At 42.3% G+C, this 15,215-nt stretch overlaps 1 protein-coding gene across 1 annotated transcript in view; it reads right to left on the bottom strand.

Moving 5' to 3' along the window:
* PTPN11 (protein tyrosine phosphatase non-receptor type 11) overlaps nt 1-15,215 on the bottom strand; it is a 100,602-nt gene continuing 85,387 nt past the window's right edge. The window contains 3 exon segments of the mRNA XM_017889530.1: nt 1-201; nt 1,205-1,306; nt 3,724-3,836. Of these exon segments, the coding sequence (XP_017745019.1) occupies nt 1,237-1,306; nt 3,724-3,836 (183 nt within the window). The 3' untranslated portion in view covers nt 1-201; nt 1,205-1,236.

Raw genomic sequence — 15,215 nt, forward strand, 5'->3', positions numbered from 1 at the left:
ATTTCTTCTTATCTGAGGAAATGAGTAATTGGGAAGCAGGTATTGTGGAGTTAAAATACAGTGGTCTTCAAATGGTTTCAAATTTTGCTTATCAAAAGGTAGTCAACCACAATGCAAGCCTTCCAAATCCAAATTCTGTCTTCACATAAACTTTCTTGCATCTGTTCTTGATATTTTTAGGGAGAGGGTGAAAGTCCACATCTGGGGAAGAAATAAGTTATAGAGTTTTTAAGGAACATATATCTAAAAGCTTAACAAAGCATTAGGTGATTTTAAGGTAGACTTAAAGCTTTTAACTACACTACCCATTGAAGTGGAATTTCGACATGAAATACTGACACTGAGCTTCTACCTTTTTTTTTTTTTGAGATGGAGTTTCACTCTTGTGGCCCAGGTTGGAGTGCAATGGCGCGATCTTGGCTCACTACAACCTCCGCCTCTCCTGCTTCAGCCTCCCGAGTAGCTGGGATTACAGGCATGTGCCACCATGACTAGAGATGGGCTGGTCTCTACTATTTTAGTTGGTCAGGCTGGTCTCAAACTCCTGACCTCAGGTGATCCACCCACCTCAGCCTCCCCAAATGCTAGGATTACAGGCGTTAGCCACCATGCCCAGATAAGTTTCTAATTTATCATTAAAACATGCATCACATATTTGGCTCACACTTAAAAAAGGTAATTGACAGGGAGGCGATGTATGGCAGAGATGAATTTCCAGCAGCAGAGCTGGAAGGGATGTAGGTGACCCAGTCGGAGGCCAGGTGGGTCTAGCACCCCATGCCACACAGCTGGTCAGAGGCTGACTGAAATGAGAACTCAGGCTTCCTGACTTCCAACCACCCAGTGCTGAGTCCCAGTGATTCCCAGATCCCTACAGATCATCCCCCAGCACGGCCTGGGTTAACCAACTCTAATAAAAATTGCAGGAACAGTGATACCTGCACTCTACCACCAGTATCAGCCATTTCTCTGGAATAAGTGCTAGCCTTGCCTCATGCAGAATTAATTCTGTATTTGATTTTAATGTTTAATGAACTCTAAACTAAAACTATCTTGAAAAGAAGTACAGGGAGAGGAAAAGGAGCCTGGTTTGTAAAACTCAATTATGGTACACTTTGCTAAAACATTCCCAAATTGCTTGCCTGCTTAAAAATACTGCCAATTATATAAACAATTAACCAATAGAGCGCTTGCATTTAAATACCTATTTCTGTGCTGAAGTTTTGGCAGGTTTTCTCATCTGAAACTTTTCTGCTGTTGCATCAGGCCCACGTTTTCATAGACTCTAGCACTGTCTTCTCTCATTCTGGAGAGAAAAGAAAAAGAAAGACATTTACAAAAATGTAGACCATGCTGTTTAAGCTTACATGATATTTATAAAACACATACTACATTCTTTGGGCACCAGATACGGTACAGACACAGTTCTGTGCCTAGGACCTGATACTCCCAGGGAGAGAAGACATAGCCATACAGCAATATAATTACAGAGGCAGAAGTGAAATAAGGTGGGGTGCGGTGGCTCACACCTATAATCCCAGAACTTTGGGAGGCCAAGGCGGGTGGATCAAGAGGTCAGGAGTTCGAAACCAGCCTGGCCAATATGGTGAAACCCCGTCTCTACTAAAAATACAAAAATTATCCGGGTGTCGTGGTGCACACCTGTAGTCCCAGCTGCTTGGGAGGCTGAGGCAGAAGAATCTCTTGAACTTGGGAGGTGGAGGTTGCAGTGAGCCAAGATTGTGCCACTGCACTCCAGCCTGGGCAACAGAGTGAGACTCCACCTCAAAAAAACAACAGAAGTATAATAAAAGCCTCGAGTCCTGATGTTCCCTGGTGTCTGGCAGAAAGCAGGTTGTTTTAAGGAGGGCTGTAGGATGAGGCGTTTGAATCACACTGTGAAGAAAGGTTGGAAACACACACATAGAACGAAATCCTATTAATTTCCAGTAGAGGGATCTGAACAGGCAAAAGCTCCAAGAAGGGAAAATACAGGAGCAGGCAGACAGTGATGAGAGATCTATTTAGCCCCAGCTCAGGTTATGTGAAGGGCAATGGGTGGTTTAGGGGCTAGGACGGAGGACCAAAGCATCAAGATCCTAGACTCCTTTCTGCTGAGCAGGGAGGTGACATCAGAGTAGTCCAGGTGAGTGAGGAACCCAGCAGCTGTGGGTGCCAGGCTGAGAGGGGCCAGTGTATCCTGGATCTGAACCCTACAAGGGGGATGACGGGAACGAAAGGCAGACAGGCTGTCTGTCACAGGCATGCCACTGGTACTGAGGGAATCATGACAGCTGATTCAGTCACGCCAACAGGAGGGAAAAGCTTTCTGGCAAGGACTCAGAACCCTGGCATTCCAGTTCCATTGAAAATTATTGCAGAGAGCAATTTAAAATATCAATTTTCCCAGGCAGTCCACTGGGAAAGAAAAGAAAAAAGGCAGAAAAAACTGGCAACTTGAAGGAGAAAATACCTCTGCTGTATAATTTCATTTCAATGTTAAATAGAAAGCAAATGTTAATACAAACCTCATATATGCCACCTAAAACATTTATATAGAATATTAAAATCTGCAGGGGCTTAAAAATCCACATCGGAAGCAAACAGAGAGAAGATTCTTAGGGAAAAATAAAAGGTAAATGTTATACTAACAAGTGACTTTTGAGTATATAGAAAAATAATAACTTACAACTGCTATTCATAATCAATTTAGCAAATGCTTTCCTACTGTGTTTTAAACAAGGAGTCGGGAAGGCTTTTCTGCGAAGGACCTGAGAGTCAGTATTTTAGGCTCTATGTGCCATACGTGGTCTCTGTCATATATTATTCTTCGGGCTTTGTTTTGTTATTGGGTCTTTGTTTTGTGTTGTTTCATTTTACAACCCTTTAAAACCATTCACAGACTATACTGTAACAGGCCATGGCCCAGATCTGGCCTTGTGAGCTGTAGTTTGCTGACCCCTGGTTTAAACATCCAAAGTAGATTTCTGTTGACTAGTGGCAAATGAGCGGATCATGGCTGGGCTGACACATTAGTGGTCAATTTATTTACTTTTATTTTGCAAAGAGCCTTAACACATCGTTAAGACATATGACCTTCCTTTGTAACAATCCCCAGCCCATCAAAAGAAAAAGTAGATTCTTCTTGGAGAACCCACTTGATATACTTAAAATCCCATAGAATCCTAGCTAGCATAGCAATCAGCCTTCAGTTTAGGAATTTTTTTTTTTTTTTTTAGACAGAGGTTCACTCTATAGCCCAGGCTGGAGTGCAGCATGATCTCGGCTCACTGCAACATCCGTTTCCTGGGTTCAAGCGATTCTCCTGCCTCGGTCTCCCGAGTAGCTGGGATTACAGACATGTGCCACCATGCCCACCTAATTTTTGTAATTTCAGTAGAGACAGGCTTTCACCATGTTGGCCACGCTGGTCTCAAACTCCTGGCTTCAAAGTGATCCACCCACCTCGGCCTCCCAAAGCGCTGGGATTACAGGCGTAAACCACCGTACCTGGCCAGCTTAGGAAAATTAAGACATGATTGAGATAGCATTAACACAATCCATAGATATCACCAGTCAGAGACACACTAACAGTGGGGCAACAGGAACGTGCACCAGTGAAAGGCATGTGCTACAAACTTGTGTTTTTTTGTTGTTTTTGTTTTTTAAACTTTTTTAAACCGCCATGACCAGGTAAAAAGAATTTCCTTCAGCACTACTTACTCTGCACAGGGTGGTGTTGGAGTACAAGGCGGGAGGGGGCTCTGATCTCCACTCGTCTGGTCCGCTAGAGAATACTTAATATTTGTATATTCGTGCCCTTTCCTCTTGCTTTTCTGAAATTTGGAAGAGTGCACATGTGAGGGACAATGGATATTTTAAGGGGATAAAAAAGCAAAAAAGGTATTTTGCCCAAAAAAAGAAAAAAGAGAGAGAAAGAAAAAAAATTGATAGACAGGTTGAGAATACTGATACATTGACTAAACTGTTAGGGGATTCACCTTCTCAAGGTAAATATACAGTAGGAGTGAAAAGTACTTTTGAACCACAGACTTTGAAAGCACAGAGTCACACATTAACAATTTACTGTACCGAACCAAATGTCCCTGTTTCTAAGAGAGAATTCACACTTTCTTTGCCACATTAGCATCTAATCATTTCATAGTTCATGTGAAACACATTTCATGGTTTTTCAGGTAAACAGCTGGGAAAGGAACTCCAAAAATAAAATCACCTCAACTAGAAATGGCACACAAGAACGAAAGATGGTAGCACTCTTATCAGAAACAATAACACACTTCATTGTATCTCCCCTTGCCCCTGGAAAAGACTCTGGCACCTTTTTTGTTTGTTTGGAGACAGAGTCTTGCTCTGTTGTTCAGGCTAGAGTGCAGTGGTGGCATGACCTCCGCTCACCGCAACCTCTGCCTCTGGGGTTCAAGCCATTTTCATGCCTCAGCCTCCTGAGTAGCTGGGATTACAGATGCCCACCACCATGCCCAGCTAACTTTTTATATTTTAGTAGAGATAGGGCTTTACCATGTTAGACAGGCTGGTCTTGAACTCCTGAGCTCAGATGATCCACCTGCCTCAGCCTCCCAAAGTGCTAGGATTACAGGCATGAGCCACCACACCCGACCCACCTTTAAAACTTCATTTTTGGTTCTGATGATACCCTGGGGGGAAAAAGGCAAAGAAAACCGGCAGTCATGCAGTCTCATCTCAGATGTGGAGTGAACTATATTTGGTAGGACATCTAGTTAGATGGTTTATCACCCTTTTCTACTCCTATAGGCACCTGGAAACAGCCAACTCTGGAAATCTAATCCATCAGATGAGCATCATTATCTAATGTTGACTTCACTATAGGATTGCCCTTAGGGTAGCCGTATCAAATACTAATGTACAAGCGTACAAGCCAGGCCTGGTGGCACAGGCCTGTAGTCCCAGCTACTCAAGAGGCTGAGGCAGGAGCACTGCTTGAGCCTAGGAATTGAAAGCTGCAGTAAGCTATCATCGCACCATTGCACTCCAGCCTGGGCAACAGAGCGAGACCCATCTCTAAAAAATAAAAAATAGGGCTGGGCACAGTGGCTTATGCCTGTAATCCCAGCACTTTGGGAGGCCAAAGCAGAACGATCACTTGAGGTCAAGAGTTCGAGACCAGCCTGGTCAACATGGCAAAACCCTGTCTCTACTAAAAATACAAAAATTAGCTGGGTGTGGTGGCACACACCTATAATTCCAGCTACTCAGGAGGCTGAGGCATGAGAATCACTTGAACCTGGGAGGCGGAGGTTGCAGTGAGCCAAGATCAGGCCACTGCACTGCAGCCTTGGGTGACGGAGTGAGATTGTCTCAAAAAATAAAAATAAAAAATAATTTTTTGCCTAATACTATTTGCCTCTGTTAAAGTAGCCAAACCAATTTATTAACTGATAAAGCAGTCAGTAAGAACTTATAGTGCAGGGAAGAAGTTGCAAAACAGACATCCAAAGCAAAAATGTTTTGTTTGGTTTATATACTATTTTGATTTTTTGAACAGCCATTTTCTTAAAACAAAGACTTGCAAATAACCATTTCAGAATAGCAGTCGTAAATGTTTAGCACTGAAAAATCTTTGCTTATATAAGAAACAATCCTTAGAAAGATAAAATATAATTCAAAATTAAATATTACATGGATGAATTGGCAAGAACTTTTGTTTGGTTTTTTTGTTGTTGTTGTTTTTGAGATGGTCTCGCTCTGTCACCCAGGCTGGAGTGCGGTGGTGTGATCTGGGCTCACGGTTAGCCTCTGCCTCTCAGGTTCAAGCAATTCTCTGCCTCAGCCTCTCAAGTAGCTGGGATTACAGGTGTGCACCACAACACCTGGCTTATTTTTGTATTTTTTGGAGAGATGGGGTTTCATCATGTTGGCCAGGCTGGTCTCAAATTCCTGGCCTCAAGTGATCTGCCTGCCTTGGCCTCCCAAAGTGCTGGGGTTACAGGCGTGAGCCACCAAACATGGCCCATTTTTTTTTTTTTTAAGAGACAGGGTCTCACTCTGTCACCCAGGCTAGAGCACAGTGGTCCAATCATAGCTCACTGCAGCCTCAAACTCCTGGGCTCAAGCAATCCTCCCACCTCAGCCTCCCAATAGCTGGTACTACAGGAACATGCCACACTCAGCCAAATTTTTTTTTTACTTTTTGTGGAGAGGGGGTCTCATTATGTTGCCCAGACTGGTCTCAAACTCTTGGCCTCGAATGATATTTCTGCCTCAGCCTCCCAAAGTGCTGGGTTTATAGGCATGAGCCACCATGCCCAGCCAGCAGAGATATTATTTTAAAACTTACCTGCCAGGCACTGTGGCTCATACGTATAATCCCAGCACTTTGAGAGGCCAAGGCAGGTGATCACTTGAGGTCAGGAGTTCAAGACAAGCCTGGCCAACATGGTGACACCCCATCTCTACTAAAAATACAAAACTTAGCCGGGGGGGGTGGCACACGCCTCTAGGGGCTGAAGCACCGGAATCACTGGAACCTGGGAGATGGAGATTGCAGTGAGCCAAGATACCACTGCACTCCAGCCTGGGTGACAGAGTGAGACTCCATCTCAAAAAATAATAATAAAATATTTTTTTTAAAAAAATAAAACTTATCCTGAGGTTTAAAATCTCGACTCACTTTTAAAATAAAATTTTAAATCTATAATAAATAGGAACTGAAGAGTAAAACTGCTTTTTTACTCAATTTTTTTAAAAGTAATTTTAAAACACATGACATGAGATCTACCCTCTTAACAAACTGTTAGATGTGCAGTATTGTTAACTATATACCCACTGCTGTATAGAAGATCTCTGAAGTTTTTTGTCTTATATTACTGAAACTCTATATCCATTTAACAGTTAATCCCTATTTCCCCCTCCCTACTCAATAGTTCCTTGAAAATAGAAATCAGTATTTCTATTAATACATAAAGTGATTACAACAGAATTTTTTAGTGTGGAATAATTCGTATAAATGAAACAGGAATTACTTCAATGACTCAAAGGAATCCAAGGAAAAGCATTAAAATGTTGGAACTTGGGCCAGGCATGGTAGCTCATGCCTGTAATCCCAGCACTTTGGGAGGCCGAGGTGGGCGGATCATGAGGTCAGCAGATCGAGACCATCCAGGCTAATACGGTGAAACCCCATCTGTACTGAAAATACACAAAATTAGCCGGGCGCATGGTGGCATGTGCCTGTAGTCCCAGCTATTCGGAGGCTGAGGCAGAAGAATCCCTTGAACCTGGAAGACAGAGCTTGTAAGCTGAGATTACGCCACTGCACTCCAGCCTGGGCAACAGAGCAAGACTCTGTCTCAAAAAAAAAAAAAGAAAAAAAAGGTTGGAACTTTTTAGCTTCTGTAGAAGACCAAGAAATAAAACTGACTCACAAATCAGATGGGCTCGTCTCAGTACTGTGACAGCCCAGGCTGTGTGATAGATCAAGAGAAATTCTCAGGGAATAGGGATTGTTTTGTTTTGATTTGTGTTTGCGGAGTAGAGGGTAATGTGTTTCTGAGGCCTAGAAAATCATCTGAAATTCATCTATCTCCACCCAAATTCAGTGTCACAGCACAGTAACCAAGCCTTCTGCAATGTTCATAATAAATCCTATGGCCTTGCCAATTGACACACAACCAAGATTGAGAGAAGGGATCGATCACAAGACTCCAAAATCATCTGGTATTAAGTATCTTTCCATGTGAAGTAACTGATTACACTCATAAACCTTAAATTACAAAAAATCAAAGGCCAAGAGCAGGAAGAGAGGGTAAAATTAAAACACTTGCCTTGGTTACAGAGCAGCCTAGACTACTTGTCCAGTGCACTCTGGGTTCACATTTGAAGACTACAAACACCATGATTCCTTCCACTATCCCATCATGAAATCTTGCTGGTTTTACTTCGCTCTGTGCTCACTGTCAGTCCCACCCACTCTGACCAAACCATGATGGGTTTTCACGTGCAGCACTGCAGCAGCTCCTCACTGGCCCCTGCAGCTGCTCTCAAGCCTGGAGCCCACCCATTCTTCACCCTCAAGCCAGAGTCCTCTTTCAAAATGAGGGTCTCTCTCTCTTTTTTTTTTTTTTTGGAGACGAAGTCTCACTCTGTCACCCAGGCTGGAATGCAGTGGCACAATCTTGGCTCACCGCAGTCTCCGCCTCCTGGGTTCAAGTGATTCTCATGCCTCAGCCTCCCAAGTAGCTGGGACCACAGGCATGAACCACCATGCCCAGCTAATTTTTGTAATTTTGGTAGAGACAGGGTTTCACCATGTTGCCCAGGCTAGTCTCAAACTCTTGGTCTCAAGCGATCCACCCGCTTTAGCCTCCCAAAGTGCTGGGATTACAGGTGTGAGTCACCACACCCGGCCTAAAGTGAGGATCTTTTTATGCCATTCCCTTGCTGCAGACTCCTCAATGACTTCCATTTCCCTCCAAATAAAGTCTAAAATCTGTAATATGCCTATAAGCCCCACCTCTCCCTTCAAACTAAAAAATCTGGTCTCAGCTTACTTTTCTAATCCCCCTATCACACTCCACATTGTACCCCAACTCCTTCTACTCCAACCATGCTGGATTTATTTCCATTTCAGGAACACGACTACTTAAATATTCCCAGTGCCTGGCACAGTACAACCTACTTTAATTAATGCAGGAATGAATGAACAAGTATGAAAAAACCAAGGAAATGAAGGGAGCTGTGTGAGGAAACAATAGGGCACAGGGGGCACAGTCTCATGTTAATTCAAATTTTACATCTGGTAAAACTTAGTTCCATGAGGCAACAACAATGACTATCTTCTTCATTGTTACAACCTCAGCATCTAATCAATGTCTGCAACAGAAAAGGCACTCAAATATTTCTCAAAGGAATGACAGACACCAAACAAAAAGAAAGTGTTTAATAAAATACAAGCAGCCAAATATCAAGTGCCACACAAGGCCAGTTTAAATACTGCTCGTTTAATGTTGCAACAACTGAAATTCAGCCTGTGCAACCCCATTTCTATTCTAGCTCTGCTATCATGGATTTTTTTTTTTTTTTTTTTTTTTTTTTTTTTTTTTTTTTGAGAGAGTCTTGCTCTGTCGCCCAGGCTGGAGTGCAATGGCACAATCTCAGCTCACTGCAACCTCTGCCTCCCAGATTCAAGTGATTCTCATGCCTCAGCCTCCACAGTATCTGGGATTACAGGCATACGCCACCATGCCTGGCGAATTTTTGTAATTTTGTAGAGATGGGATTTCACCATGTTGGCCAGGCTGGTCTCGAACTCCTGACCTCAGGTGATCTGCCCGCCTCAGCCTCCCAAAATGCCAGGATTATAGGCCTGACCCATTACGGAATTTTTAAAAGTAATTTCTGTCCTGCAGTATGATTCACTCAGAGAGAACACTGTTCAGATCTCTGCATGCTGAAGTGTAGAGATGCTCCCTGTGTGGTGTGTATTTCCTTCAAAGAAGAAGTGCCTAGTTGGCAAATACAATTCTCACAGGGGTATAGGTTAGTAATTCTGAAACCACTTTACACCTATACCAGGGTTGAACAAATGAGTAGATAGGTTGGTGATAATGAGACTGGGGTTTTTCCCTGTTAGAGAAAGAAGTCACAAATAAGCAAGAGGAAGGCAAGAATGAGCCCTGCAGCAATGGATTAGAGTCTGAGACATCATTATGAACTCATGTTTAGCTTAATATATATACAGATGGCCAGATACAGAAAACAATGATAGATACATGTGAATCCATGGATTCATATACAGCCATATGTTTTCTAGCTCTATCTGCTGAGAGGGCCTAGAAGCAGCAATGAGCATACCCAACACCCAGACTGGTTTCTAAACCCCAGAGTCTAAAGTAAAAGGAACCAGGGCTCCATAGAAATGGGTGATTCTAGGACTGTGGCAGGGAACAATGTAAGAAGAGCCTGGAACATCTTTTGTAATGCCAAAGTAGAGAAGTACTCAGAAACAAGAGGGTGGGGACATGTCAAAAGACACAGGAGCCAATCTGAAGAATCTCCCAGTGACCAAAGCTGTAACAATTTGAGCAAGAAAAATAGATTATAACTCAAAGTACAAAATAAATATACATGCGTCTCTATCAATATAAATAATGGAATAAACAAATGGAGAAAAGGAACAAATCTTTCTTACAAAGGGACTCCAAATAAGGTATGTAGAAACCAGTCATTCCAGTTTCAATTAAGCTCCAAGAGATGGAGCTTTATTTCCTTTCTCTTGAGTATGGTCTGAACTAAATTACTTTCTTCCGAAGAATTGAACAGGGAAAGGGGAAAAGAGTACAGGCAGTCCCCCACTTCATGATGGTTTGCCTTACGGGTTTTTTTTTACTTTATGATGGTGCAAAAGCAATACAACCCTTCTGTTTTTCATTCTGAGTACAGTACTCAACATATTACATGAGATACGCAACACTTTATTACAAAATAGGCTTTCCATGAGATGATTTTGCCCAACTGTAGGCTAATGTGTCCTGAGTACGTTTAAGGCAGGCTAGGCTAAGCTGTGATGTTTAGTAGGTTAGGTGCATTAAATGCATTTTTGACTTATGATATTTTCAATTTATGATGGGCTTATCAGGCTGTAACCCCATCGTAAGGTAAGGAGGATTTGTAATTATACAGTGAGAAAAATCTGGCAGATACGAACTAAACCAACAGACAAGTTCAGGATCACCAGGCCATGTTGATAACATTTACCTCCAAGTGATGAGAACACTTAACAATATACCTCTGTGGTATTCTTCCCAAAACTCCATTACTCAAGTCTAATCATGAGAAAACATAAGATTAAACACAAGTTGAGGGATATCCTACAAGATATGTGACCAGTACTCTTAAAAATCGTCAAGGTCGCCAGGCATGGTGGCTCACACCTGTAATCCCAGCACTTTGGGAGGCCAAGGCGGGTGGATCACAATGTCAGGAGATCGAGACCATCCTGACTAACATGGTGAAACCCCACCTCTACTAAAAATACAAAAAATTAGCCAGACGTGGTGGCGGGCACCTATAGTCCCAGCTACTCGGGAGGCTGAGGCAGGAGAACGGCATGAACCCAGGAGGCAGAGCTTGCAGTGAGCTGAGATCATGTCACTGCACTCCAGCCTGGGCAACAGAGTGATACTCCGTCTCAAAAAAAAAAAAAAAAGAAAAGAAATCATCAAGGTCATGAAAAACAAGGAAAGCCTAAGAAGCTGTCACGGATTGGAGAAGACTACAGAGACAAGTGTGACCAAACTCAATGTGTGATCATGAATTGCATCCTGGAATGGAAAAAGGATATTCACTGGAAAACTGGCAAAATCCAATTAAACTCTACAGTTTAGTTAATAGCAATGTATTGATGTTAATGCTTTAGTTTTGATAAATGTATCATGGTTAGGTAAAATGTTAACTTCAGGGGAAACTGGATGAAAAGTATAAGGAACTCACTCTACTATACAGAGATATGTATAATGCTCCTCGACTTTATGGGGATACATCCCAATAAACTCATCATAAATTGAAAATATCACTAGTCAAAAATGCATTTAAGGTATCTAACCTACCAAACACCACAGCTTAACCTAGCCTACTTTAAACGTGCTCAGAAAACTTACATTAGCCCATAGGTTGGCGATATCATCTCACAATACCTATTTTAAAATAAAGTGTTGACTGAAAAGTGAAAAACAGAATGGTTGTATTGCTCTCAAACCATCATAAAATCAAAAATCATAAGTCAAACCATCTTAAGTCAGGGACTGTCTGTACACATGTGTGAGGTTTTACAGAGAGGGAACTCAAACAGAGCAGTAATTGATCAGCTAATTAGCAATTCAAAGAACATTGCACCAGTACAAACAAGCAGACCCAGTGCCCAGATCTTGGTTTCAAACTACTACTCTGCATGAAAAGGAATCAGGTTCCTTTGAAAAATGGCTGGGAAAGGAGAAGATGAGCCTAGACCATCTTCTAAAGTCTAAAGAAGTGCTTGAAAATGGGAACACATCAAAAGGACAGAGTACCCAATCTGAAAAGGTTCCCACCAGCCAAATTCAAGTCAATTCAAGCAATGACAACAAAAATAGTAGTAAGGTGCTCATTCTAATAGACATGAATAAATAAATAAGGGAGAAAGAAAAGCCCTTCCTTATGGTAGGCTTGCAACTAAAACAGAAAAGGGAATGATGAACCTAAAAGTTCTAGAAGAAAGCATATTGGGAAAACACCATGACAGTGGTCATGGCAATGGTTTTTAGGATTTGATACCAAAAGCACAGGGAACAAAAGTAAAAATAAACAAGTGGAACAACATCAACATCCAAGTTAAAGTGCAGTGGCACCATCTTCGCTCACTGCAACCTCCGCCTCCCGGGTTCAAGAGATCCTCCTGCCTCAGCCTCCCAAGTAGCTGGGATCACAGGCGTGTGCCACCACACCCAGCTAATTTTTTATGCTTTTGGTAGAGATGGGGTTTCACCACGTTGGCCAGGCTGGTCTCGAACTCCTGACCTCAAGTGATTCGCCCTCCTCAGCCTCCCAAAGTGCTGGGATCACAGGCGCAAGCCACCGTGTCCAGCAGGAATATTATTATTATTATTATTTTTTTTGAGACAGAGTCTTGCTCTGTCACCCAGGCTGGAGTGCAGTGGCCAGATCTCAGCTCACTGCAAGCTCTGCCTCCCGGGTTTAAGCCATTCTCCTGCCTCAGCCTCCCGAGTAGCTGGGACTACAGGCGCCCGCCACCTCGCCCGGCTAGTTTTTTGTATTTTTTAGTAGAGACGAGGTTTCACCGTGTTAGCCAGGAGGGTTTCGATCTCCTGACCTCGTGATCCGCCCGTCTCAGCCTCCCAAAATGCTAGGATTACAGGCTTGAGCCACCGCGCCCGGCCGAGGAATATTATTTTTAAAAAGAAGAAAATCCTGTCATTTGCAAGAACATGGATGACATTATGCTAAGTGAAATAAACCATCACTGCCTGATCTCATTTGTATGTGGAATCTAAACCAGTCAAACTCATAAAAACTGAGATTAAAGCAGTGATTACTAGGGGTTGAGGGTGGGGAAAATAAGGAGACTTTGGTCAAAGGGTACAAACTTGAAGTTACATAAGATGAATACATTTTGGAGATCTAATGTACAGCATGGTGATTAGAGTTAATAATAATGTAATGTCGCTGGGCATGGTGGCTCATGCCTGTAATCTCAGCACTTTGGGAAGCTGAGGTCGGTGGATCACCTGAGATCAGGAGTTCGAGACCAGCCTGGCTAGCATGGTGAAACCCCGTCTCTACTAAAAATACAATAATCACCCAGGCATGGTGGCACGTGCCTACAGTCCCAGCTACTTGGGAGGCTTAGGTGGGAGAAGCACCTGAACCCAGGAGGCAAAGGTTCTAGTATGCCAAGATCATGCCACTGCACTCCAGCTGGGGTGACAAAGGGAGACTCCATCTCAAAAAAAAAAGTACATTTAAAATTTACTAAGAGTGGCTGGGCGCAGTGGCTCACACCTGTAATCCCAGCACTTTGGAAAGCCGAGGCAGGCAGATCATTTGAGGTCAAGAGTTCGAGACCAGCCTGGCCAACGGGGTGAAACCCCATCTCTACTAAAAATAGAAAAATTAGCCGGGTGTGATGGCGGGCGCCTGTAATCCCAGCTACTGGGGAGGCTGATGCAGGAGAATCGCTTGAACCTGGGAGGTGGAGGTTGTAATGAGCCAAGATTGTGGCACTGCACTCCAGCCTGGGTGACAGAGCAAGACTCCATCTCAAAAAAAAAAAAAGTCACTGAGATGTTGGCTGCATTATTTAACTCAATTTTGAAAATCATTTCACAAAGTATACATGTATCAAAATATCATGGTGTATACTTTATATACAATTTTTCTTTGCCACTTATACTTTTAAAAGCTGGGGGAAAGGCAATGGTGGAAACAGAAAATTGCTACTTGGCAAATACCACAGTAATAATTTTTTAGGCAAGAATTTAATCAATGAATATAAAATTAGTAGGCAAAAAGTATTATGAGAAACAGGTAATTTACGCAGTCTCCAGTATCTACCAACAAGATATTAACTTAAAAGGGAAATATAATAACTTTATGGTCAAGAGATTAACTTAAAAGGGAAAAATACTTTTTTGCTTAAAAAAATGTAGCTAAAATACTACTTTTTGCTACATTTTTTGCTATGCCTGTAGTCCCAGCTACATTTTGCTCAAGTAACTTTATGGTGGACAAATTTGACAGACACCACCTTATTCAAGTGATCAAAGTTAACACCACTAGTAATGAATCAGATCAACAGTGTGTACCTGATGTGATGTACCAAGAAGACTACAATAACATTTCTGTGACAGTCCTGCCAAAAATGCATGACTAGAATATAGTCAAGAGAAAACACTGGACAAAACCAAATCGAGAGGCATTCTACTAAATAGCTGGCCTAAACTCTTCAAAAACATCCAGGTTATGAAAAATAAAGAATGACTGAGAAACTGTTCCAGATTAAAGAGACTAAACATACTAATAACTGGCCAGGTGTGGTGGCTCACACCGGTAATCCCCCTTTGGGAGGCCAAGGCGGAAGGGTCACTTGAGCCCAGGAGTTCAAGGTCAACTGGGGCAACAGGGTGAAGCTCCATCTCTACGAAAAATACAAAACTTAGCCTTAGCCAGGCATGGTGGTGCATGCCTGTGGTCCCAGCTACTCAAGAGGCTGAGGTGGGAGGATCCCCTGAGCCCAAGGAGGTCAAGGCTGCTGTGAGCCATAGTCGCAACACTGCATTCCAACCTGGGCAACAAAGTGAGACCCTGTCTCAAAAAAGAGAAAAAAGATACATTATAACCAAATGCACTGTGTGACCCTGAACTCATAAAAGATACTAGCAAGACAAACTGGCAAAATTTGAGAATAGTCTGTAGGTTAGATGATAGTATTATATCAGTGTTTGTTTTCTGATTTTGATCACTGTACCAAATAATTGTGACATTGGTTATGTAAGAGAAAGGCCTTATTTTTAGAAAATATACACATTTTAGAATGTGTAGGCTTAGATTATTTATTTTTTAAAATGAAATGATACTTAGAGACAAAGGGGTACAAATGTTTGTAACCAACAAACATTTTACCTTTTACAATTCACACTGTTAATTTTAAACAGAGAGAATAA

Source organism: Rhinopithecus bieti, unplaced genomic scaffold, assembly GCF_001698545.2.
Source record: "Rhinopithecus bieti isolate Rb0 unplaced genomic scaffold, ASM169854v2 scaffold_19610, whole genome shotgun sequence".
In the NCBI taxonomy this organism is placed as follows: domain Eukaryota; kingdom Metazoa; phylum Chordata; class Mammalia; order Primates; family Cercopithecidae; genus Rhinopithecus; species Rhinopithecus bieti.